The following is a 22,346-nucleotide window of genomic DNA, read 5'->3' on the forward strand; positions in this document are numbered from 1 at the left end:
TTTGCAATATGGCTAGCTCTGAGCAGGTCCATGTCGTTGATGCTGTCATCAAGGACCATAAGCATATTGATGCCTACTACAAAGTAAGAAGAAGGTACAAGCATATGCGCCCAATCACACCAGTTTCTCATTTATGCTGCAGCAATACCGTGCTAACGAAGGCAATCCTCCGGAGCAACAAAAATGGGCCAATCAACTGTTTTGGCAAATCGCCGTCCATTCTATCGCAGAAGAGCTGACCGTGTACCCAGCATTCGAGCAGTACGTCCCTGACGGCGTCGCCATAGCTGAAAAGGAACGTAGCCAGCATCAGCAAGTCAAAGACGATTTGTATCAACTGCAAAACAAGTCTGTTGGGCAGGATGCCGATTTTGTTCCCCTAATGGAGAAGATGATGAATGAATTGACCGAGCACATTCAGCAAGAGGAGACCACGGATATGCCCAAGTTAAGAGAGGCTATCAGTAACGACGACGCTCTCAGATTAGGTAGAGACTTTGAAATGACAAAATACTTTGTTCCAACTCGGTAAGCAACGAAAGGCAGCGATTTCATGCAACCATAGTTATGCTAAGCTGTACCTACTCTTTTAAGGTCCCACCCATCGGCACCCAACAAGCCTCCTTTCGAAACTGTTGCGGGACTGCTGGCCGCGCCGATCGATCGCCTTCGCGACTTGCTCACTAAGTTCCCGAGTGAGCAGGAACTCAAAGCCGTTGAACCTTGAGTGCCTTCATCTTTTGCTTTTTAGTTGCGACCTTTAGCCCTGCATACCTTCACGTCACTACACTGTGTATAGCCTAGCATATCTGTTAACAAAAAAAAAAACTTTGCAAAACTGGCTGTCAATACAAGATCTCGCGATCAGTGATATGATTGCAATTTGCGTGTATCATTTCATGGGGTAGATTGCCCAACTTGGCCAAATCGTGGGCGTAGATTACGCAGGGCTTATAAACTGCACACTTGGCGGTTGGTCATCGCAGCTTCAATTCTATGGACACTGAAAGAAATATGCTTGACGCAAGTACCAACAACGAACAGGATGGAGAAAGCACACCTTTATTGAATGACCAAAAGAAAAATGAACCAACGAACGCTTCGAAAATCTATATGTGAGTGAAAGCAGGTGCCTGATGTTGAATTATCGTGAGAGCCAACGCATTCTGTAGAATTGCCGCCTTTGTAATGGCGATCAATTTTGGAGCAGCTGTCATCTCAAAGAGCTTTGATCAGGCTGTAATTGCGCTCTTTTGCGGTGAGTGTCCTTGCGATAGATCGAGTGGCTGATAGCGCGTATTGACATCTGCTTTATTGTGCAGGAAAATATTACCAGGCGAATGGCAGGTCGCCCGAACCTATCTTAGGGACCGTCGATCAACATGATTGTACCATCCCAGGCGTCCTTACACCTGCGGCCGAGTTTTCCTCTATGTTGGTCGTATTGTCTACAATTCCAAGTACGGTTATTTACTCCTGGCTCCACAGATGTCACACCCTCCTCACCGTTTGATATCAGGTATCATAACAATACTTGTAGCTGGCCACTTATCCGACATCTTTGGCCGCAAGCCCGTCACCCTCATATGGCTACTGGGACTATTTATCGATGTGACCATGCCTTTTGTGGTCTTGCATTGGAATCTCAATGAATACTGGCTGGCAGTATCAAAGGTGGTATTTGGAATCACGGGTGGGGAAGCAGCTGGGGTTTCCTTGATGGTGGCGGCTATTGCAGATTTGACTGGGTCAAAGGATAGAGCGAGGTTCCTGGCTGTTATTCAGGGTTTTGGCATGCTGGCTGTCATGGTTGGTAGTCTGTTGGGAGGCTGGTTGGTCAAGGTAAGATTTACTGCGTCTTGGTTGTATTGCTCGGCGTCGGCTTACATCGGTATCCAGTACACATCCAGTTTTGAGCCGACGTTCTTCCTGGGTGTACTATGCAATACTTTCGCCGGCGTCACCTATATCCTCTTTGTTCCCGAAACCCGAAAGCCAGTACGGCCTTCGGAAACTACTGAAGTATCCGCACTCAGTGTCAGTAAACTGCTCCGTGTCCTCCGACCACTTCCCCACAAGATTATGCTAGCAGCTGTTCTGTCAACGGCCATGCGCTCCTCGTTTTTTTTTGTTCTTCCCTTCTACGCGGCGCAAGAATTTGGGTGGAAAACATGGGAGAACACACTTTACTTTGTTGAAATGTGCCTACTGGCAGCTGTGGCAAATTTATTGGTTTTGCCCAATGTGGAAGGTTGGGCCAGGCAAATGTGGGGCAGCGAGCAGCCGCACAACCCTGAGCGGGAAGTAGCACCATTACTGGAGGACGGTAGCCGGATAGACGACGAGCTAGTGGTTGAAGACAATCCACAAAGGCAACAAGAGAATGTCTGGAGGAATGCTGCCATAGCGTTAAACCAAGTGCGCATTTACGCTTGTGTCGAACTCGTGCACATCATTTTATTTGCCATCTCTAACAAAGCCTGGATAGTTTACACTAGTACGTATACACCAGTTTTTGAAAACTGCCCGGGCACTTGCTAACTTTCATCCAGTCCTACCCATAGACGCTGTTGCTTCTCTTGGTCACGTCCATGCCCGAGCGATCATTCTTGACCTTGTACCCAGAGAGTCCTACGGCATTGTGAATTCGATATTCAACGCTGTCGCTATTATTGGTGTTACTGGGCTAATCAAGGTAACTATCGACATTATGTGACGAACTTTATCTGAGAAATGAAACTAGACTGTCGATATTTGCAATTTTCTAGGCATCCAGCGCAATATATTCTGCAACATCAGAACGCCTTCCTAATGCAGTGTTTATAGCATTCGCTGGAGTCAGCAGTTTTGCCCTGATGTTAGTCTTTTTGGCGAGGGTTACTAGAAGGGCATGAGGTTAGGCAATACCCAAGATATGTCCGGAAATTTGTAGATATATGTAGATAATTCGGGTCGTTTCCTATGGTGATGGAACATAGCTTTCCTAATTGTTTTGCCGTGCTTAATAGTTATGGTTCTCATCTACTATCAACTCCTTTGCTCCTTGGTAGGACCCAGCTGTTTGGACTTGCGCATAGGAAGATGCAGGAAGACACCCTTGTTCAAGACCGGATTACATAAGCATCTTACGTGACTGACGGTGGCAGACCCCGCTGGTAAGATCTGCCCTTTCATTTTCTGCACCAAGATCAACCCGCGGGTGCAATCCACAACACCCCCATCTGCATCTGCTACTTGCAATGCCACCTAAATCTCACAACCAGCCACAACTGCCCCCAAAGGCTCCATCTAATCTTTCTCTTTCCTATCGCTCATCGTCTTCACATTTGTCTGGACAAGGAAGAAATGCGGTCAAGAATGGGTCCAGAATGGGATTGGGGCGGGTGAATGCAGGAGGTGGAAAGAGGACAAGAGGAACTGCTAATGGAGAGAGGGAGAAAGATGTTATCGGGTTGATAAATGATAAAAATTGGTAAGTGTGGGGAGAACCCAACTGAGACTGGGAATGCAAGTAGTCTGGATTAGGCTCTTGGGCCTTATACAACGCAGCTCGTACATATAGTTGGACTTTTGGGTGAACCTAGATGATTGAGAATGATAACTGCGGTGGTGATTCTTTGTACGCATCTGACGACATTGACCTCTTAGGAAAGATCGACTAGATAAGGAACTGAAATCCCAGAGAGAGTGGAGTGAAAGATGGGGTTGTTTGGTTGATCCTTTGTTGTACTCGAGTAATCCCCTTCAAGAATCTTGGAAGCCACAAGCAGTAAGACACCATGATTTGTCCCAAGACAATTTCTGCTGGGCACTGAATCTTTTGATCCTCCAAGCGTCCACATAACAGCCCTTTCAGCATTCTCAACCCCCCAGGAAATAATGTCCTTCCAAATTCACCACCACCGACGCCGCCAGACTACATTCCGGCAACATATAAAGTCACGGGCGACAGAAGCAACTACCTCTCCGGATCACCGAATCTCCGTGCTCGCCCTACCCCAAACCTTCTCTTTGACACTACGTCAAGACCACCACCAGCTGCTTATACTGCTCCATTTGCAACAGCAACACGAGTTTCAAAATCGTCACTGCCGAAACAAAATCGCGGAACACTTCCGATTCGTCATAAGCATCAGTCAAGAGCCGACCCGCAAGCTGTTTATAAATATCCACCCACTACGAATACAGAATATGGATGGGCATGGGGTGGAATGAGGACCTTGGAGATATATGGGAGTACGAACGCTAATTTTGTAAAGGAAGGCTGGAAGAGATTAGCAGCCAAGGGCAGCATGTAGTCCCATCATGCTCTGCTTAGAACCTTTTGTCATCTTGAACGATGCATCCGACTTTTTCGTAACTGAAATACTATTATTTAACATAACTTTCGACTGCTGGCCAGTATTACTTAATCACATCCTAAATAGGCTAAATGGAACTGCGCCTTCCATTACTCCTAAACAAAAAATCAAAGCAATACGCAGGAACTGATTTGAAGTTTTGTACAGGCCAGTAGGTGGGGAAGAAACGCATCTGACTTTACGACTGCGAGAACTGCTTGCTTCTTTACCTACCACCGTGGCGTTTGATACATAAAGCTGCGGTTTCATTACTGGAGATCTTTACCCCATCAACGATAGATTTGTTATTTTAACCTCTCACGAACGCAAGCATGGCGAAGAAGAAGGGCGGAAAGAACAATAAACAGCCGGTTAAGACGTAGGTAGCCTTCTTGTAACGACTGCCACGATGTACTGTATTGATATTGGGGTCGCAGGGTCACCCCGCAAGATTCTGACTCTGAAGTTGAAATTGCTTTTGGTGCCGCCGAACCTGAAGCTGTCGCCAGCCCAGAGGAGACGTTCAACGTTGATGAAGAAGGGAACGATCTTGGTGGGCTCATGGCCACTTTAATGGCGAATAAAGGAAAAAAGGGGAAGAAAAGCAAGAAGAATCGGTTTGAGGACGAGGAAGACGCCGCTGCCATTCTTGCACAGCTGGATCAGGAGGATGCGGCACAACAGGAAGAGCCAGCCAACAGTGTCAGCAAGCCCAATAAGAAAGCTGGAAAGAAGGGAAAGAAAGGGAAGGGCGACGACTTTGATGCGGAGATGGCCAAACTCGCAAGCGAGATTGATGGTGGCGGTAGTGTAGATGCGGAAGAAAAACCAGAAGGTCCGGTTGCTCCCGTTAAGGGAAAGAAGGGTAAATCTGGCAAAGAAGCGGCACGGGATGATTTCGACGCGGAGATGGACCAAATAGCCGCAGAAACGGAGCAGACCGAAACGTCACCTGTAGCCAAACCCAAGGGCAAAGCACCCAAAGCTCAAGACGCCGAAGAGGAGGAAACAGGAGAAATTCGGATAAAATCGAAAAAGGAGAAGGAGCGAGAGCGAAAAGAACGTCTGAAGTTGGCGAAAAAGCAGCAACAACCGAAGGGAGCTGGCAAGGTGTCACCATCGCCTGTAGCTACACCGGAGCCTGAACCGGAGCCGATTGAAGATGAGAAACCCGATAAGAAAAAGAAGGGTGCAGCAAAGAAGAAGGGGCCAAGTGTGCTGGCTGCACTAAGAGAGCAACTTGCTGCACAGAAAGCTGCCGAGGAAGAGCTAAAACGACAACAGGAGGAGGAGGAGCGAAGATTAGCCGAAGAGCAACAGAGAATAGAGGAAGAGGAGAAACGGAAGGAGGAGGCCAAACAGCGAAAGAAGGAGAAAGAGAGGGTACGTGTTGAGCACAAATATCAATCAGCCTTGGGCAATTCCGTCTGAGTTACTTGTTTCTGCTTCTTAGTTAAAAAAAGAAGAACTCAAAAAACAAGGAAAGTATTTGACACCGGCTCAGAAGGCGGCGCAAGCTCAGCAAAAGGCGCGCCTTGAAGCTATGATTGCAGCCGGGATGAAGGTGGAGGCTTTGGACACGGAAAATGTGGAAGCCGATAAGAAGCCGAAACGCGTTGTATATACAAACCGTAAGAAGAAGCAGCCTACCAAGGCCGAGCAACCTGTGAAGGTCGAAGCTCCCAAACCAGAAGAACCAGAAAAGGAAAACAAAAAGGAAGAGGGAAAACGTGAACAGCAGCGTATCGAGAAAAAGGCTGAAGAGGATGCTGCCGCGGTTGCCGCTGCTGAGGAGGCAGCGCGTGTTCTGGCTGTGATGCAGAGCACAATGAAGGAGGGTATAAAGGAGAGCTGGGACGATGAGAGCGACGGTGACGTGAAGGATTCCTGGGATCAAAGTTCCGACGAGGAGACTGTAAAAGACAGCTGGGATCAGGAAAGCGATGAGGAAGACAAAAAGGTGGCGGCCAAACCTGCAAAGGCGCCGGTTACTAAAACTAGTGAAGTGGTCAAGAAAGTGGTTGAGGTGAAGAAACCTGCAAATGGAAAGGCACCTGTCGCCGCGAAGAATGCAAAGGTTCAAGAGAAGAAGGTAGACGATGACTCAGATGAATCGGAAGAAGAATCAGAAGAGGAATCGTCTGAGGAAGAAAGCAGCGAAGACGAATCGTCTGACGAAGATGATTCCGACGAAGAGTTGACCGCAACTCAGAAGCAGGCTTTGAAGAGGAAAGAGGAAGCGGCTGCTCGCCGACAAGCACGACACGAGCAGGCATTGGCCGAGCGATCAGCAGAAAATCTTCGATCACCTATTTGTTGTATTTTGGGTCACGTCGACACAGGAAAGACCAAGCTTCTTGACAAGATCCGACAAACAAATGTGCAAGAGGGAGAAGCAGGTGGTATCACACAACAAATAGGTGCCACATATTTCCCTATGGATGCCATCAAGGAAAAAACCGCCCTCCTTCACAAAGACCAGCAGCCCGACTACAAACTCCCCGGTCTCCTTATCATTGATACCCCAGGTCACGAATCCTTTACCAACCTCCGATCGCGTGGGTCTTCCCTCTGTAACATTGCTATCCTCGTCGTTGACATTGTTCACGGTCTGGAACCTCAAACGCTTGAATCCCTTGGTCTTCTTCGGCAACGTAAAACACCTTTCATTGTCGCACTTAATAAGATTGATCGTATGTATGATTGGAAGGCGATGCCGAACCATCCTACGCGGGACACACTGGCACAACAGAAGCCACATGTGCTGAAGGAGTTCCAGGAGCGGGTGAACAAGGTTATTGTTGAGTTTGCCGAGCAGGGACTGAACGCATGCCTATACTGGGAAAACCCAAACTATGCAAAGAACGTCTCGCTTGTCCCGACATCTGCCATCACAGGCGAAGGTATTCCAGATCTGTTGCATCTACTGGTTGATTTGACACAGACGCGTATGACGGAACGGTTAATGTACCTGTCCGAGTTGGAATGTACGGTTTTGGAAGTCAAGGTTATTGAAGGACTGGGTACAACAATTGATGTTGTCTTGTCGAATGGTGTCTTGAATGAAGGTGATCGGATAGTGGTCTGTGGTCTAAATGGACCCATTGTAACCACTATCAGAGCCCTATTGACACCACAACCGATGAGAGAGCTACGCGTCAAGTCAGCGTATGTGCACCACAAGAGCGTCAAGGCGTCTCTAGGTATCAAAATTTCAGCTCCGGATTTGGAAAAGGCCATTGCTGGGTCACGACTAATGGTTCTTGGACCCGATGATGATGAGGATGACATCAAGGAAGTTGTTATGGAAGACTTGACATCTCTTCTCTCTTCCATCGACAAGTCCGGAAAAGGAGTCTGTGTTCAAGCATCCACCCTCGGTTCCCTTGAAGCACTTCTCACATTCCTCAAATCCTGCAACATCCCCGTCTCTGGCATCAACATTGGCCCTGTGCATAAAAAAGACATCATTCGTGCTTCCGTCATGTTGGAGCGGGCCCCCGAATATGCTCAATTGTTGGCATTCGATGTACCCATCGACAAGGACGCTGAGCAAATGGCAGAAGAAATGGGGGTGAAGATCTTCACTGCCGAGATTATCTACCATCTCTTTGACCAGTTTACAGCCTACATGAAGAATATGGAGGAGAAGAAGCGGGCAGATGCGGCTCCCAAGGCTGTGTTCCCTTGCGCGTTGAGAATTGTACCTGGAGCGGTGTTTAACAAGAGAAATCCAATTGTTTTGGGTGTGGATGTGATTGATGGCAATCTGAAAATCGGGACTCCATTATGTGTCGTAAATGAAGAGGTAGCGACGCAAGCCATTCAAACAGCATGCTTTAAACGAATGACTCATCATAGTGCACTTCTTTTTGTAGACAAAGGGCGTAATCAGTCTTGGTCGGGTGACGAGTATTGAGCTCAACCATAAGGTACAGCAGGAGGCCAAGAAAGGTGGCCCCTCTGTTGCCATAAAGATTGAATCACCAGAATACGAAACACCAAAACTGTTTGGAAGACATTTCACAGAGCGGAATGAAATTTATTCGCATGTATGCATTGTGGTCGAGATTTTGGATGACAAGGCATAACTGGGTATACTGACTTTATCCATCTCCAATAGATTACACGAGCTTCCATTGATATTCTAAAGACAACATTCCGGAACGATTTGAGTAAAGATGACTGGCAGTTGGTAATCCGGTTGAAAAAGGCGCTCAAAATTGACTAAATGGTCACTTTTTGGTGCGATTGGGAAACGTTCATCCCATGTATAGGAGTGTGTGTTCTGGGGACAGGGGTGGGAAAGTATGAAGCATTATTATTTGAGGTTTTTTGAATATAGACTCGCATCAGGTCATTTTTAACAGCTATATAGACTTGGTTGATAAAAGGTTTTTGTCTTTTGTTCTGGTCTACCATGTATCTTACACAATATCCTCATCGCGCACGCAGATCTGCCCCTCACTTTCACTCTCTATCTGGAATGTCCATTCCTTTATCCCTGCCTCCTGAACAATTCTCCCTGCTTCTTTTAGGACCAAATCCCGGGTTTCCGCGTCCGTTTTGTCGTAGACGACAATGTGAGCGGTGCATATTGGGTACTCTGTTGTTAGACACCATATGCGGGTGGCGTGTATGGATTTTATGTGTGGGAGATTGTGGAGAGATTCTGGGAGGACTGGGGAGACATGGGCTGGAGTTGCTATCGTCAAGAGAGGGGATGAGTCCTCTTGCAATTTCATCAAGGGATACGACATGCGGTACGTACCTTCCATGAAAACAAGAACAATGTCGCGGATGATTCGGAATGTCGTGAAAAGGACGACAAAAGAGAAGAGAAATGTACAAATTGGGTCAAGGATTTGCCAACTTGGTTTCCTGCCATGGGGATCAAAACGTTTTGAAAGTCAATACCATTTTTCTCGTATCTTGCGTTCGGTCAAATGGTGCAATCACAACTTACAGTATGATCGCTATCGAGGATAACACCACACCAATGGAGCAGACCAAATCGCCCATGGCGTGGAGAATCGCAGCGCGGAGGTTAATGTTTGGCGAGTCGGTTTTGGATTCCTTTGAGTGATGGTGGTGGTGATCATCGAGCCCAAACACGTTAATCAATCTAGGCAGAACACAAAGATATTAGTTATGTTGCCCGATATAAAGAGATGGACATGGTGTTCATACATGATGTTGACGACGAGACCAGCGATCGCCAATGGAAGCATCATGGTTGCATTGATGGGTTCGGGGTCCCCGAGAACTCTTTCGGTTGCTTCTTTTAGGAGGGCGAGTACCAGCGCCCATATGAGGAGAACAGATATCTATAAGACGGGGACAAGTTTGTAAGTTGTTTTTTTTCCAAAATTTCTCAATCCAAGAAACCAAACGCACCAAAGCACCCAAAACCTCTGCTCTCTTGAACCCAAATGTAAATCGTCCCCCCGCTCTCTTTCTTGCAATCCACAAGGCAACAAATGACACTGTATACGCCGCTGCATCAGTCAAGAGATGGAACGAGTCGGCAACGAGTGCGAGGGAGTTGGAATAGAGTCCACCAGCCAGTTCAATGAGGAAAAAGGTGAAGCAGATGGTGATTCCCAATGCGAGGCGCTTCTGGGCTCTGGTGGATGAGGGTGATATTGGGGAAGAGGTAGTTGTGATCGGTCTTGATGATGGAGAGGTGGAGTGAGGTATGAGGGGGATGGCATCGGGCGTATGTTGGAATTTGGTGGATTCAATGTCCATAGGGATCATGGTGAGTGAGTCGTTGAGGTCAAAGGAGGTGCTCTCGCTACTGTTGTGGTGATGTGTATTGGGTGGCATTATTCGTTATTCTCGACAAGCCAGGAATCCGTTTGGATGGCTGTATAAATCGGAACAGCTTTGACAGAATGAATCCCTTACATATGTCCAGCTTGCCTTCAACAACCACCATCAAAAATACGGTCAAAAGACTCGTCTGCCACGTTTTGATGGACAGCAAAAAACTGGTATACTTTTTTGCAGACAGTTTTTTTTCCTTTCGTTAATCCCTCCCCCACAAGCAACAGCCATACGCATACGACGATCGGTGCACGAGCGGGTGGAATTGACCTTCACTTTTAACAAACCGCAAATTCCATTTTCTTAAGTCTTTTTTTTTTTTTTTAATCTTTTTCTTGGACATTTTACCCAAAAATAAATAATTACAAGAGTGTGTTGCGCAAGTTGAACAACGTGTGGACGTGTTTGGACTTGAAGAGATTTTTTCAACAGCACGTTGAGAAGCACACTCTAGCACACACACACACACACACACCTACTAGTAGTGTGGAAAAGCTTGTAGATTGCTCATCTCCAGCTTTTGATGCAACATGTGAGGCAATCGACATGAGGATGATGATGCGGTTAAACTCACTTGTTTCTTTTTTGCGCATGGCAGTTCCTTGCCAATGAACAAGATGGCCAAAATACACCGAACCCAAATCTCCACCTTGTGTGTGTGTGTGTGTGTGTGCGTGTGTGTGTGCGTGTGTGATCACACTCCCCCGATCAAGTCACACTATTCGCTCCGTTGATCCACAATAACCATACAAGTAAAGGATAGCGTCCTGCGGCGGGTTTCCGCAGCTCTCGTCCATGTTTAAAGTTGCCCTGCACCTGGACGCAGCCGAACGATGGCAGGGTAGTATTATCTTGTGCTATACAAATGAGAGATGGCGAGGTGGTGAAATGTCCTTGCAGTTTCGGTCCGACGACTTCAATTCTGCAGCAAATGATGCATGATGGATCAACACCTGGACACCCCCGCAGCCCAGGAGGCTTGATGCCGATAGCGTTTTCATGACACGACACTTGAAATCTTCGAGACGACACATCTCAGTTACCTTTGTTCTTTTGTTACTATTTACCTCCTGCAACTATTTTTAAGTGACATGGCGCAAGCAACTCCACGCGCATCTGAGCCTTCAACGGCTGCATCGCTTTCTGGAGATGCGGTTGCACAGCGGAATCTGGACACCACAACGCCTTTGAAACACCAATTGGCAGATCTTTACAAGCTTGTGGATAGCATCAAGGTTGTCTTTCCTCTGTTTTAATTACTGTCAACGTTATTAGAAAAGTCCAGCGCATTCCTATAGGTTTGCATGATGACGACTCGTCGTCCTGACGGCCATCTAGTGAGCAGACCTATGGCAGTCCGGAAAAGGATCGGAACAGACATGTGGTGTGTTGTAAACTGCAGAGACCAATGCTGTGGGCTTCAATGATGAGCAGAGAACGTGTGAATTGAAAAGTGGCCATCCCGATTTGACAGGTTTATTACCAATAACGAGTCCCACAAACTCGAAGAACTCAGGTTTGACCCACACGTCAACCTCTCGTTTTACAAGGAGGGAACGGGTGAGTGGGTCTCCATATCTGGAACTGCGGAAGTGAAACAAGATCGGTCATTGGTGGACGCATTGTGGGGCCCTGATATGAAGGTTTGTTTTCTTGTCAACGGTGTTTTTTGAATGCACATCAAGACCTGACGGAAACGAATAGGCCTGGTTCAATGATCTTGGCGATGGCATCCATACTGGAGGACCAGACGATCCTCGAGTGACTGTTGCACAGGTTAAAGCTTTCTCAGCGTACTACTACGTTCAAGATAGGTCCAAGCCAGCTGTCCTGTATGAATTAGCAAAGTCGACTTTGACGGGTGAGGCTCCCGAGCTTGGCAAGGTACGCTTGATTGATGAGGAAAAGGTGGAGGTTGCAAGGAAGCTAGAGTCGAGTACATAGGGTGGCATTCTACCGTGTGCGATCTTCCCCAGCAAGGTTATATGGAGAGGGTTTGGATAGCACTTGCAGTTCATCATTCGCTCGGCTGTAAACCGATCTGGTCATCCATATCATGTTCGTTGGAACATGTTCGTAGTAACTTTTGGTCAAAGATACCAGAAAATCGTCTCTTTTAAACAGGATCCTACACATAATATTTACAAAATGCCCCTATTCTTCAAGCTTTCTCGCTGCCCCTAATGCTGCAGCGTCAAGCTCCCGCGTCGGTCCAATATGCGGACGCTCTCCCGTATACGACCCCTTAATGATATCAAACAGAGCCCTGGGCGCAGACTTTTCCTGAATTTGATAATGCGCTGATTCTGCTTCCACAAAAATCAAACTAATACGAGGGTCCTCGGGGCCACCCGTGTGAACACCATCCTGTAAATCACCAAACCAGGCTCGCAGATCATCCGACCAGAGTTCTTTGATCTTGTTGCGGTCGTTTACTATCCGAGCACGGCCAGAGACGGAGACCCAGTTGGAGGTGCTGGGCCTGTAATAGGCGATATTGACGTGTGGGTCAAAGTTGAGGTCATCGAGTTTGTGGGATTGGTTGTCTGTCACGAACCTGTAAACGGATGGGTTAGAAAGGTGCATGGCATAGGCAAGCTAAATCGGTGTGCTTTGCATGGGCAATGCAGTTCAACGCATGTCTCGAGGCCCAATAACCACCCTTTTAGCCCTGAGCGACACTGACTCTTGATTTAGATGTCATTTTTTTGGAAACGTACCATAGATCAACTCCATGGACTCGCTTCCTCGTCTGCATCGCGCGACTGACAAGCGACCCATTCGGTGCCCGCGTAGTCATCATTGCCGTCTATTCAAGAGTCGCTCCATTAGAAACCTTATTGATATTGATGTGTCAGTTGCACTTTGTGCATTTACCTCGATTCCATCGATCAGTTTGTATAAATCTTCAATCTGCTTCTTAACCGTCGTCCCGCTGTCCAAAGATTTGGTCTTTGTTGTAGCATCCCCACCGCCAATATGCACGTCGCTGTGTGGAGTGGGAGCATCGCTCTTTGGGTAGGGGTTTCCGGCTTTGACGGCAGGATCAGTAGGAAGGTGAATGGACGTAGACATGGTTTGAGAGTGTATTCTTTGATATGGTGTTGATATGTCTTTTTTCAAAACACAGATTGTTATTCCAAGGCAAGACTGCTGGCAGATAGCGTCCTTTTATACAAGTCTTGGAGGTTTTGGGGGGTGACGTCAAAAAGAAGGAAACCTAATGGATCATGAGGTCATAACTCTATATTTGAAGGCTGGTTGGGGGGAAAAGTGTTAGTGCGGATTTCAACTTACAACCCGCCTTTGGGCATTCTTAAAAGGATTTTCTTTCATCTTTATTTTATTTTTGTTTTGCCATGGCATATCATTTCACCAGAAATGAAATCTCAACACTCAAAGAGTGGTGCAGTTTTCGGATATCCTTAGCTCTCACGAAAAGGTACAGTAGTGTGCGTGCAAGTGATGCGACACGCCATTACGACATCATCCCAAGGAGGCTTGGCCCTTTGGGGACGATCGTCCCGCTCCAGCCTTTGAATTCCGCCAACATCCACAAAGACAAAACACAGCACTTTCCGCTAAAAGAGTGAAATACCCCAAATGTCAAAGGAAGTTGACACAACTCCCACGGGAGCTCAAGTCCTGTCTGCAACGGAAGAGCAAGTCGCAGCGGAATGTCCCGCATTGACAAAGACCTCTGATGGCAAGGTTCTACAAACACCGCTCACTTGAATGCTCGAATGCAATTATCACCTAACAAAGCAAACCTCCCCAAAAGGCAATCGTACCCACAGAACTGAAATCAACAGCGTCTGAAATTGCACACCTGGTTTCAATGTCGCGGGACTCATCTTTGAGTTCTTTTGAGCGCGGACAAGCTGCACAGAAAGCGAGTGACAAGCATGCGGCAATTGGGGTTGGCGTACGGCTTCCTATTGATCAGACCTTAATGGATGGGACGGAGGGACTGGGGAGTGCGATGAGGATCGTGTTGTGAGTCCATCCGAAATCAAGCTATGTGGCCAGATATCAAGTTTGGACAGAATATGTTATAGCGGTCCTGGTGGCATTACGCTGGATCGAAATGACACAGAGCAAACATTCTGGCTTTTAATGATAGGGTGGAGTTGGAGGCACATTTTGACAATGCCATCAAAGCGGCTTTTAACACCATATCTCTCAACAACAACACCCGCTGAAAAGCATCCGAGGATCACGGCAACAGCATTCTACTCTATCTCTTTAAAATAGTCTACAAAACATCCTTTTGGGTCTCGGTGGGGCATAGCGTCAACCAGCTGGGGTCATGGTCCTGGGCACATGCAACTTGTGTTCGGTCTGACTATACGTGAATTTCAAGTACAAACACTCTAGTCCATGTATGGCATTGGTGCTATCATCCGAAAAAAAGAAAACTGCCCACCACTGTACTGCATAGTCTCATCATCTACTGCCGTCATAGCACCAATGTAAAGTTGACTGGGGCGATTGAACTGGAGCCTTTTGAACACTTGCAATTTGGGTGGTGACATCAGCTGTGGCACAGCCATACAACAGCTGGATGGACAGACAACCTTTCAGCTTGCTCGATTCTTCATTCTCCATTCACCCCTCATTCCAACGTCCAATATTCCTTCCATCGTAGATCCTTATTGATTGATTGATGACAATGTCGACAACTCCACCACCAATTTCCAATCGGGCCCGAGCCAATATCCAAAAAGAAAACCTACTCGCTATCGGTATGATGAAAGTAAGAATATAAAGTATTTCCTTGATAAAACAAAACTGGGGGCGCTTATAATATTCATGTATGCAACAAAAGTGGTGGAGAAATCAATATCATGCCGAAAAGAATCCAGATGGAATTATTAACCTCGGTACAGCGGAGAATAAGTTGATGGCTGGGACACTCGTCGATTTGGTGAGGGAGAAAATTTAGATATTTTGGAGCACTGTACAAAAGATGCCAAGTTCAACTGATATTTTTCGCATTTACAGGTTGCAAAGATGTCTGCACAATTAGTGGATGCTACATTCTCGTATGGGCTCATGTACGGGTCGCAAGAGCTCCGCGAAAAGTTAGCGGATATGTTCAATCTACAGTTTCGACCGATTCAGCGTGTGGAAGCTGGGGAGATTGTTGTCACGAATGGAGCGTGTTCGGCGGTGAGCAATCTGGTGCAAGTCGTGTGTGATGTTGGGGATGGGGTCTTGGTACCTGGTGAGTAATCCGTGGGTGGTACATTGTAGATTTCGGTCTAACTTGAATCTTTCCAAAGCTCCTTATTACGGAGGGTTTGGTCCCGATGTCAGCAACTACTCGCAAGCAAATCTCATTACCTGCAGCTCATCCACACCCCCCAATTTCCTTCCGACTGACCAAGACTTGGCCCAAACCCTTCAAACCAATCCAATACCGATCCGCGCCCTCCTCCTCACCAATCCAAATAATCCAACCGGTAGAGTCATCCCAACCGAAACATTGAAAACATACCTCCAATTTGCAAAATCCCACAAACTACACATTATCCTCGACGAAATCTACGCGTTGAGCTGCTTTCGGGCATCCACTCTGGATGGATTGGAGCCTTTCACGAGCATATTAGCTATGCCATGGGTACAGGAAGAAGGATTAGAAGAATGGATTCATATCGTTTGGAGCTTTTCAAAGGATTTTGGGAGTAGCGGTCTAAGACTTGGATGTATCCAATCTCGGAATCCTCATATCCTCAAAGCCCTTCGTCCGATTTCACCCTTCACTGCTCCATCGAATGCAACCCAAACGCTCGTGATGGGGTTACTGGACCCTCCAACGACAGCTCAATTCATACGTACGAACCAATCTCGTCTTGAAGAGATATATACTCGGTTGACAGCGTTTTTGAGGGAGCATGGTGTGCCGTACATACCCGCCAACGCCGCGTTTTTTCTCTTGGTGGATTTACGGAGATGGACGAGTGGAATGGGTGAGCAAGCCCTGTTTGAACGATTATGCGATCAAGGTGTTTATATTGCTTGTGGGAGGGCGTTTGGGTTTGGGGAGGAGGGGTGGTTTAGAGTCGTATTTGGGGTTGATTGGGAGGTTTTGGAAATTGGGATGCGAAGGTTGGTTAGAGTCTTGCAAGAGGTGGAGATGGGCCGTTAATAAAGTGTACAAAGATGCAGGGACTAGATATCATAGAGATATATCACTGGCTGTGATCGGACGGGGTTTGAGACTAGAATTGGGATAATACGAAATCGGCTTTGCTGACGATGAGCGGGATGCGCTGTCACTTGTTCTCGTCAGTGAGCAATGCCAATCTCCTCGCTAACATGCACAAATGGAAAGCTACCAATACGACAGGATTTTATCAAATGAATTTCTCTTTATGTACACCATCAAAAAAAGCAAAGAAAAGCCAAAACATGTTGTTTAAATGACCGATACATGACCCACAACAACCAAGCTCATAACCCCACATCATATTCATGGAGGAGTGGGCGAATGACTTCCACTCAACCTCCGTTCTTTGGCCAAAGCCACCTCAGCAGCCCCAGCAGCCCGCCGTTCCCTACCTTCCGCAATCAAATGCTCATTATGAATCACTTTTCCCAAACTTGTCTCAATCCTTCCAATAGCCTTTTCAATTTTTCCATGAAGCTTGTTGGGTTTCTCTCCGCTGAACCTTCGACTTCCTGTAGACGAGACGCTCCCGTCATCGCTGGTACGATTCCGGGGTTGCTCGTCTTTGGGTGGAGGTGTCGGGACAGTCAGAGCGTTAGGATCATCAGATGGGCGAGGGCGGATAGTTTCAAGACCGACGGAATCTTCTTGTTCCGCAGTGGTGGTTGCGGGTGCTTCGTGAATGAGAACGGATTCAGAGCGGGAGGGGGTGGGTGGGCGATCTTGGGTCGGAGAGGATTCGGGAATGTCTTTTGAAATTGGGAGAGGGAAGGGTGTTGCCGATTCTTGTTGGGTTGGTTGAGGTGTAGGAGGGGGTGAGCGTCTTCCACCTGTTTCTTCTGTTAGTTCGCTGCTGCTTGGCGGAATGGTTTGGTCTGTAACGCCTCCGACCGGGAGACTAGATTGTCCCAAAAGACTGCCCTCAGGAAGAGGACGAGAGCCCCAATCTTGAAAAGCGACAGTGGGACCAGGGACAAGCACATTGCGGCTTTCACCCTTGGATTGCTCAAAGATGGTCGGGATGTGACCGTGATGGGTGGACTTGTGTACTCCAGAGGGAGTGATGCCAACACCAGATTTGCCATTCAAAGGGTCGCTAATTCCATCGCGCTCGGCAGTCGAGCGGGCAAGGTCGATAGCTGCATTATCATCACGGAGAAGTCCAGCACGAAGGGCAAAAGCTACTTGAGTAGGTGATCCAGAAGCACGTAGGGAATCGTTGGACTGGATGCGATCTTGACGTTCGTCTTCTTCTTGGCTTTTGCGAATCTCACGTTCAGCAATGTTGAGAGCCAATGGTCTCTCCACGGCGCCCTCCATTTCCTGGAGGCCATGGCGGAGTGCTTCGGCAGAGTTTGTGCCGCTTGTAGGGCAGGTCTCTTGTTCGCGGAGGCGGCGGTTGCGCTCAGCTTCCTCTGCCTTACGGGATTCATTGAGCTTGTAGGAACCGCCGACAACAGGGTTAAGCTCTACACCCTTTTCGAGTCCCTCGCGCACAACCCTGGCTTCATCATGCGCATGAGGTTGATGCTTCCACCCTTCTTGGACACGTTCCTCACGTTCTTGGTCTTCTGCCTCACGAATCTGACCCTTTTTAGCAACATCTGTCGCGGGGTTGATTGTACTACCGGAAATGCCCGCTTGGAACAGGGAGGCAACTTTTTCGGCAGTCTGCTGGGTTTCGAGCTGCGGACCGGATGTACGCTCATCGCGCGCCGTTTCCTCTGCCATGCGAGACAGTTCGCGGCGAGCCACATGGACAGCACTGTTCGACTCGTCTGCGCCTTCAACAATTCCTTCCTTGACAGCTAAAGCCACATCCCTAGCTGCGTTTGGACTCATGCTCTCTACCCGAGCTTCGCGTTCTTGTTCAATGGCAGTGTCCAATTGCCTCAACCTTGCAATGTCAGCGGCGGAATGGCCTCGGCTGGCATCTGCACCAGCTTCACTCAACCCCTCTGAGAAGGCCCTCGCCTGTTGAGAGGCCACGGAGCGCTGGATTCGCTCAGCCTGAACCCTTTCCTCGCGTTCGGCGTTTTCGGCTTCACGGATCAGTTCACGACGAGGCACATTGAGTGCCGGAATCGATCCACCTTCACCCAGGTGAACTCGAATGCCTTCGGCAAAGGCACGAGCTTCCTGGTGAGAGTGCTCATAATATTGGCGGCCGGTCGCTCCGGGGCGGTCACGACGTTGACGTTCGACCTCTTCTGCGTAGACAATATCTTCCAGAGGTGTCGGTTCAGCTTCTGCCGGGCCTTCGGCCAGAGGAAGGGCACCTTGGTGGTATTCAGTCGGAATAATGGCGCCTGTCTCGGGAAGGGCGATTTCTTTTACTTCTTCTTCGGCTGGCTTCGATGCTCCAGGTAGAACGGATGCCACGCGACTAGCTAGGTTCGATGCTGTTTGAGTAGCTGCACTAGGAAGCTCCAAGGCTTTGTTAACCGCGGTAGATCCAACTTCAGTAGCGGTTTGGCCAGCAGCTACAACTACATGAACATGGTTGAGTCGGATTACAATGCATTTGAAAGGACTGTCGCGAACACGTACCACCAGATGATACATTAGATACAGCATTGCTGATGCCGTGACCCACGGCTGATGGAATCGCAACGACGGTCTGAGCGGTAGACGTAATGCCATGACCCACGGCCGACGGAATCGCAGCGACTGTTTGAGCAGTAGACGTGACTGTTAGATAACAAAAATTTCATTAGTCACATAGACTTCATCAACCAAAATGTACATAGCGAAACTTACCAACGGAGCCAACTGATCAAAGAATCAACATTCAGAAGAGAGAGGAGAATCGCTTTAGCACTATGAGAAATCAATGAATGGTTGCGCACACCAAACTCACCAGTGTGCCCGACAGCACTCGCAGCATTGACAACTCCATGACCAACAGCGCTTGGAATTGCGGCAACAGACGCAGTAGCGGCTTTGGCGGTATCGACGACTTTGGAGGCAACACCTTGAGCAGGAGGACCTGCCACATCGGCAGCATGCACGGCAGTATCCTTTGCTGCAGTTGCAGCGTTGGAAGCACCTTGAGCTACTGCATTGGATGCACCCGCTGCAGCGTTGTACGTGCCAGCAGCAACATTGGAAGCACCTTCGGTAACTGCACGAGTAGCTCCCGCAGCAGCATTGTATGTCCCGGATGCAGCGTTGGAAGCCCCCTCAGCAACTGCGTGAGTTGCACCAGCGGCCGCATTGTATGTACCCGAGGCAACCGTAGAGACTCCGTGGCCCACTGCACGAGTAGCTCCTGCAGCAGCGTTATACGTTCCTGATGCAACATTGGAGGCACCTTCAGCAACGGCATGAGTTGCACCAGCTGCTGCATTGTACGTGCCCGAGGCAACCGTAGAGACACCCTGACCCACAGCACGGGTAGCTCCCGCAGCAACGTTGTAGGTGCCTGTGGCCACACGGCTTACACCCTGTCCAACAGCCTGGGTTGCACCTGCAGCGGCGTTGTAAACTCCGGAACCGACAGTTGCAGCCGCATTGTAGACACCGTGTCCGACCGCAGAGGTGGTATCAGCGGCTTTGTGAGCGACAGTGGAGGCGACAGAGACGACGGGAGCGGTAGCTTCGATTGCACGATGCGAAGCTACTGACGCGGTTTGAGCAGCACTTCCAGCCAACTCTCCCGTCTTTTGGGCAGTAGCGTGGGCAGCATCCACAGTGAGATGAAGGGTGTTTGCTCCGACTTGTTCGACAGTGTGGGCCACGTCCACGGTCTTGTGGATGACGGCTGCACCAACTTCCTCAACCTTGTGAAGGGCGTCTGTAGCCAGGACTTTCGCCGTCGTACCGTATTCGACAGCCTTCTCTCCAAGGTTTTCCAAAACTTGGCGAGTGGCCGCTTCGGATTGGTTGTATGACGCTATTGTGCTTTCACGAGTGACCTGGACAGCAGGGGAAACGACTTCACTCGTAGTACCGTAGACTTTTCGGCCGGTTTCAGCAGTTTTGTCGTAGACGGCGCGACCAGTCTCAGCGGTCTTTCCGTACACAACTTGGGCACCGGCTGCGGTCTTGTGTGCTGCATCTTCGGCTATAATCTCTGCAGTCGTTGCCAGCTCTTTTGCCTTGGTGGCTGCTTGCTGGGCGTTAGCCTTGATGGTTTCCGGGCGCAGCGCATTGACTGTCGATTCCGCTGCGTGCGACAGACTTTGTTTCGCGGTTTCCACGTCAGGGGCTCCAATGGTAGGAGCAACCTTGGCGTACGCTGACTCGACGACGGATTCAACAGTGTTGACAGCTGATTGAGCGGTCTGCTTGATAGTCGTCGGGAGGTTTGCCGTTCGCTCCGCTGCTTGTTGATACGAATCACTGTACGATGCGGAAGCAGTCTCTTTACCGGCGCCGTAGGCTTCGGAAGCCTTGCCCGACACCTGCTGGGTCGTCTCGACAGCTCGTTCATAAACTTGGTTTGCAGTATCCTTTGTCGCTTGGATGACCTCGCCAGTCTTTTGCTTTGCTTGTTCAGCAGTGGCGGAAATGTTTTGACTGGCGTTTTCGCTTGCACGGTTGTAAGCGTCAGCTGTCGCGTCCCGAATTTCAGCACCGGCATTTCTGGCGGTGGTATCCACGGGTTGCTGTTCTGCCTCCCGAACTGGGCTGATAAATGTTACGGGAGTACTCGTAGTGACCACTTGTGGTTGGGTAGTGACGGGTGCCGTGGTCGCAAAAGTCTCGGTCTCTTGAGGCTGGACGGCTGATGCAGCCTTGTTGTAAACGTTGGCAGCCACGTCCTTGGCCTTTGTAGCGGCAGCCGCAACAGTTCCAGCAACCGACCCGATCACATCGCCTGTAGTTTCACCCGCACGGGCAGCGGTGGGATGATCGGCGGCACGAGCAACGCTGCCTTCTCCGTATACTGGAGTGCCGGTTGCAGAGACGTTGGATGTTGTATCTGGTGAGGGAGCAGACCTTGACACACGCCGAGCGGCATTGCTGAGGAAAGAAGTCGCAGCCGAGGCAATGGTTCCAACAGCGCTACGAACGCCAGCTGCAGCGTCTTTTGCTACATCTGTAAGGGTTGGTTCTTCGTCAGACGAATATGCATCCGCTGCTGGAAACCGATAGACCAAAAAAGAAGGCACAAATGAGAACGCGTCCTTGTGAACAGATTTTGCAATTCCCGTACGTACATTCAGGAAAGTCTCCAGGGAGCTCCTCAAGAGGGGTATCCGGCACCTCTCTCAACGGTACCACAGGTGTCGTGATGGGAACAAACTTTGTGCTTAGAGGAGCAGTGGCGATGACGGGTTCATCTGGACGACGAAGGTGACGATGACGAAGCTCCGTCTCGTCCGCTTGATCGGCGGGAAGTACGTAGGTCGTCTCCCTTTCTAAGGAAACGGGGTCCATTTGTTGAGAGGATTGTCTGGCAGAATAGGACAGCTGTCTCTAATCGTCGAATGTAGTGATTGCGCAGAACAGAGTCAGAGAGGACTTGCTGCTGCTGCTGCTGCTGCTGCTGCTGTTGTAAAGAATAAACAACAAATAATAAAAACAGTTGCGTGTATGTGTTGCTTGTTTTGCAGAGTAGAGCTGCAAGGAAAAAGAAATTGGGGATGGGGGGGAAATGATGGGAATCAAGCGTTTATATAAAAAGGGCGACGCAGCCAATACATTTTCGATTTCATTCTCATCTGACTATTGTGTGTGTGTGTCCCTGACTAGGTCATTGTGTCATAACGACCCTTTGAACGCAACACACGCTCGCAAAAGAGAAGAGATTAAAACAAAAGGGAAACAGTCAAGAAATGACGTTTTTTGCCCCCAATTCCTTCTTTGCAGCTGAGCCTCAAACTTGTCTTGTCTCTTAATAACCGCATGTAAACAAAAACATTGTCGTTATTCTTTTCTCTTGCGCCTTTCCTTGGCTTTTGGAGACAGTTTGATAGCATCATCATCATCAATCATCATCATCGTTTATTTGCAAGTGTGAGATTTCACACCTTTTGGGGAGACGCGCTCTTGACGTC

General features: G+C 48.7%; 10 protein-coding genes across 10 annotated transcripts; 7 read left to right on the forward strand and 3 right to left on the reverse strand.

Annotated features, from left to right (window-relative positions):
- Positions 1-8: 8 nt before the first annotated feature.
- SPPG_07733 (uncharacterized protein) lies at positions 9-727 on the forward strand (the record flags this gene model as incomplete). Its single annotated transcript, XM_016755891.1, has 3 exons — positions 9-83; positions 143-528; positions 595-727. The coding sequence occupies 3 exons, from the start codon at positions 9-11 to the stop codon at positions 725-727; spliced, it is 594 nt and encodes a 197-aa protein (XP_016604947.1).
- A 254-nt stretch (positions 728-981) lies between these two features.
- On the forward strand, positions 982-3,031 carry SPPG_07734 (uncharacterized protein). The gene is made up of 7 exons (XM_016755892.1): positions 982-1,115; positions 1,173-1,258; positions 1,323-1,460; positions 1,520-1,842; positions 1,900-2,497; positions 2,553-2,695; positions 2,769-3,031. Exons 1-7 carry the CDS (start codon positions 997-999, stop codon positions 2,892-2,894), a joined length of 1,533 nt encoding a protein of 510 aa, XP_016604948.1. The 5' UTR covers positions 982-996; the 3' UTR covers positions 2,895-3,031.
- Positions 3,032-3,184: 153 nt separating this feature from the next.
- On the forward strand, positions 3,185-4,384 carry SPPG_07735 (uncharacterized protein). Its single transcript, XM_016755893.1, has 3 exons — positions 3,185-3,472; positions 3,649-3,769; positions 3,834-4,384. The coding sequence occupies exons 1-3, from the start codon at positions 3,240-3,242 to the stop codon at positions 4,296-4,298; spliced, it is 819 nt and encodes a 272-aa protein (XP_016604949.1). The 5' UTR covers positions 3,185-3,239; the 3' UTR covers positions 4,299-4,384.
- A 97-nt stretch (positions 4,385-4,481) lies between these two features.
- Positions 4,482-8,807, forward strand: SPPG_07736 (translation initiation factor aIF-2). The gene is made up of 5 exons (XM_016755894.1): positions 4,482-4,719; positions 4,778-5,723; positions 5,794-8,148; positions 8,219-8,392; positions 8,464-8,807. The coding sequence occupies exons 1-5, from the start codon at positions 4,673-4,675 to the stop codon at positions 8,569-8,571; spliced, it is 3,630 nt and encodes a 1,209-aa protein (XP_016604950.1). The 5' UTR covers positions 4,482-4,672; the 3' UTR covers positions 8,572-8,807.
- SPPG_07737 (cation diffusion facilitator family transporter) lies at positions 8,642-10,564 on the reverse strand. The gene is made up of 5 exons (XM_016755895.1): positions 9,738-10,564; positions 9,531-9,667; positions 9,307-9,465; positions 9,112-9,221; positions 8,642-9,045 (listed from the first exon to the last, which is right to left on the reverse strand). The coding sequence occupies exons 1-5, from the start codon at positions 10,167-10,169 to the stop codon at positions 8,768-8,770; spliced, it is 1,116 nt and encodes a 371-aa protein (XP_016604951.1). The 5' UTR covers positions 10,170-10,564; the 3' UTR covers positions 8,642-8,767.
- A 16-nt stretch (positions 10,565-10,580) lies between these two features.
- Positions 10,581-12,322, forward strand: SPPG_07738 (uncharacterized protein). Its single transcript, XM_016755896.1, has 4 exons — positions 10,581-10,701; positions 10,768-11,553; positions 11,644-11,812; positions 11,874-12,322. The coding sequence occupies exons 2-4, from the start codon at positions 11,474-11,476 to the stop codon at positions 12,111-12,113; spliced, it is 489 nt and encodes a 162-aa protein (XP_016604952.1). The 5' UTR covers positions 10,581-10,701; positions 10,768-11,473; the 3' UTR covers positions 12,114-12,322.
- SPPG_07739 (uncharacterized protein) lies at positions 12,254-13,459 on the reverse strand. Its single transcript, XM_016755897.1, has 3 exons — positions 13,047-13,459; positions 12,890-12,978; positions 12,254-12,726 (listed from the first exon to the last, which is right to left on the reverse strand). The coding sequence occupies exons 1-3, from the start codon at positions 13,242-13,244 to the stop codon at positions 12,324-12,326; spliced, it is 690 nt and encodes a 229-aa protein (XP_016604953.1). The 5' UTR covers positions 13,245-13,459; the 3' UTR covers positions 12,254-12,323.
- Positions 13,460-13,690: 231 nt separating this feature from the next.
- Positions 13,691-14,449, forward strand: SPPG_07740 (uncharacterized protein). Its single transcript, XM_016755898.1, has 2 exons — positions 13,691-13,880; positions 13,951-14,449. The coding sequence occupies exons 1-2, from the start codon at positions 13,773-13,775 to the stop codon at positions 14,167-14,169; spliced, it is 327 nt and encodes a 108-aa protein (XP_016604954.1). The 5' UTR covers positions 13,691-13,772; the 3' UTR covers positions 14,170-14,449.
- Positions 14,450-14,776: 327 nt separating this feature from the next.
- SPPG_07741 (uncharacterized protein) lies at positions 14,777-16,517 on the forward strand. Its single transcript, XM_016755899.1, has 4 exons — positions 14,777-14,925; positions 14,998-15,096; positions 15,174-15,396; positions 15,455-16,517. The coding sequence occupies exons 1-4, from the start codon at positions 14,836-14,838 to the stop codon at positions 16,318-16,320; spliced, it is 1,278 nt and encodes a 425-aa protein (XP_016604955.1). The 5' UTR covers positions 14,777-14,835; the 3' UTR covers positions 16,321-16,517.
- On the reverse strand, positions 16,511-22,286 carry SPPG_07742 (uncharacterized protein). Its single transcript, XM_016755900.1, has 5 exons — positions 21,507-22,286; positions 19,202-21,427; positions 19,102-19,113; positions 18,892-19,032; positions 16,511-18,830 (listed from the first exon to the last, which is right to left on the reverse strand). The coding sequence occupies exons 1-5, from the start codon at positions 21,724-21,726 to the stop codon at positions 16,645-16,647; spliced, it is 4,785 nt and encodes a 1,594-aa protein (XP_016604956.1). The 5' UTR covers positions 21,727-22,286; the 3' UTR covers positions 16,511-16,644.
- Between the last annotated feature and the right edge of the window lie 60 nt (positions 22,287-22,346).

The sequence above is a fragment of the Spizellomyces punctatus genome, assembly GCF_000182565.1.
Source record: "Spizellomyces punctatus DAOM BR117 chromosome Unknown supercont1.17, whole genome shotgun sequence".
Taxonomy (NCBI): domain Eukaryota; kingdom Fungi; phylum Chytridiomycota; class Chytridiomycetes; order Spizellomycetales; family Spizellomycetaceae; genus Spizellomyces; species Spizellomyces punctatus.

What these genes read in the sequence shown, in the direction of transcription:
- SPPG_07734 (XM_016755892.1), top strand. Translation starts at nt 997, where the DNA reads ATGGACACTGAAAGAAATATGCTTGACGCAAGTACCAACAACGAACAG. An exon ending in AACGCTTCGAAAATCTATAT is followed by an intron (nt 1,116 to 1,172) that starts GTGAGTGAAAGC and finishes CGCATTCTGTAG; the next exon opens with AATTGCCGCCTTTGTAATGG. An exon ending in CGTATTGTCTACAATTCCAA is followed by an intron (nt 1,461 to 1,519) that starts GTACGGTTATTT and finishes GTTTGATATCAG; the next exon opens with GTATCATAACAATACTTGTA.
- SPPG_07735 (XM_016755893.1), top strand. Translation starts at nt 3,240, where the DNA reads ATGCCACCTAAATCTCACAACCAGCCACAACTGCCCCCAAAGGCTCCA. An exon ending in TTGATAAATGATAAAAATTG is followed by an intron (nt 3,473 to 3,648) that starts GTAAGTGTGGGG and finishes TTGACCTCTTAG; the next exon opens with GAAAGATCGACTAGATAAGG. An exon ending in AATCTTGGAAGCCACAAGCA is followed by an intron (nt 3,770 to 3,833) that starts GTAAGACACCAT and finishes TGATCCTCCAAG; the next exon opens with CGTCCACATAACAGCCCTTT.
- SPPG_07736 (XM_016755894.1), top strand. Translation starts at nt 4,673, where the DNA reads ATGGCGAAGAAGAAGGGCGGAAAGAACAATAAACAGCCGGTTAAGAC. An exon ending in AATAAACAGCCGGTTAAGAC is followed by an intron (nt 4,720 to 4,777) that starts GTAGGTAGCCTT and finishes TTGGGGTCGCAG; the next exon opens with GGTCACCCCGCAAGATTCTG. An exon ending in GGAATGAAATTTATTCGCAT is followed by an intron (nt 8,393 to 8,463) that starts GTATGCATTGTG and finishes CATCTCCAATAG; the next exon opens with ATTACACGAGCTTCCATTGA.
- SPPG_07737 (XM_016755895.1), bottom strand. Translation starts at nt 10,169, where the DNA reads ATGCCACCCAATACACATCACCACAACAGTAGCGAGAGCACCTCCTTT. An exon ending in TCCTCGATAGCGATCATACT is followed by an intron (nt 9,222 to 9,306) that starts GTAAGTTGTGAT and finishes TCCCCATGGCAG; the next exon opens with GAAACCAAGTTGGCAAATCC. An exon ending in TGTTCTTGTTTTCATGGAAG is followed by an intron (nt 9,046 to 9,111) that starts GTACGTACCGCA and finishes TCTTGACGATAG; the next exon opens with CAACTCCAGCCCATGTCTCC.
- SPPG_07738 (XM_016755896.1), top strand. Translation starts at nt 11,474, where the DNA reads ATGATGACGACTCGTCGTCCTGACGGCCATCTAGTGAGCAGACCTATG. An exon ending in AGGATCGGAACAGACATGTG is followed by an intron (nt 11,554 to 11,643) that starts GTGTGTTGTAAA and finishes CCGATTTGACAG; the next exon opens with GTTTATTACCAATAACGAGT. An exon ending in TGTGGGGCCCTGATATGAAG is followed by an intron (nt 11,813 to 11,873) that starts GTTTGTTTTCTT and finishes GGAAACGAATAG; the next exon opens with GCCTGGTTCAATGATCTTGG.
- SPPG_07739 (XM_016755897.1), bottom strand. Translation starts at nt 13,244, where the DNA reads ATGTCTACGTCCATTCACCTTCCTACTGATCCTGCCGTCAAAGCCGGA. An exon ending in AACTGATCGATGGAATCGAG is followed by an intron (nt 12,979 to 13,046) that starts GTAAATGCACAA and finishes ACTCTTGAATAG; the next exon opens with ACGGCAATGATGACTACGCG. An exon ending in GTCCATGGAGTTGATCTATG is followed by an intron (nt 12,727 to 12,889) that starts GTACGTTTCCAA and finishes ATCCGTTTACAG; the next exon opens with GTTCGTGACAGACAACCAAT.
- SPPG_07740 (XM_016755898.1), top strand. Translation starts at nt 13,773, where the DNA reads ATGTCAAAGGAAGTTGACACAACTCCCACGGGAGCTCAAGTCCTGTCT. An exon ending in CAAAGACCTCTGATGGCAAG is followed by an intron (nt 13,881 to 13,950) that starts GTTCTACAAACA and finishes CCTCCCCAAAAG; the next exon opens with GCAATCGTACCCACAGAACT.
- SPPG_07741 (XM_016755899.1), top strand. Translation starts at nt 14,836, where the DNA reads ATGACAATGTCGACAACTCCACCACCAATTTCCAATCGGGCCCGAGCC. An exon ending in TCGCTATCGGTATGATGAAA is followed by an intron (nt 14,926 to 14,997) that starts GTAAGAATATAA and finishes ATGCAACAAAAG; the next exon opens with TGGTGGAGAAATCAATATCA. An exon ending in CTGGGACACTCGTCGATTTG is followed by an intron (nt 15,097 to 15,173) that starts GTGAGGGAGAAA and finishes TCGCATTTACAG; the next exon opens with GTTGCAAAGATGTCTGCACA.
- SPPG_07742 (XM_016755900.1), bottom strand. Translation starts at nt 21,726, where the DNA reads ATGGACCCCGTTTCCTTAGAAAGGGAGACGACCTACGTACTTCCCGCC. An exon ending in CCCTGGAGACTTTCCTGAAT is followed by an intron (nt 21,428 to 21,506) that starts GTACGTACGGGA and finishes ATCGGTTTCCAG; the next exon opens with CAGCGGATGCATATTCGTCT. An exon ending in ATCTAATGTATCATCTGGTG is followed by an intron (nt 18,831 to 18,891) that starts GTACGTGTTCGC and finishes ATGTTCATGTAG; the next exon opens with TTGTAGCTGCTGGCCAAACC.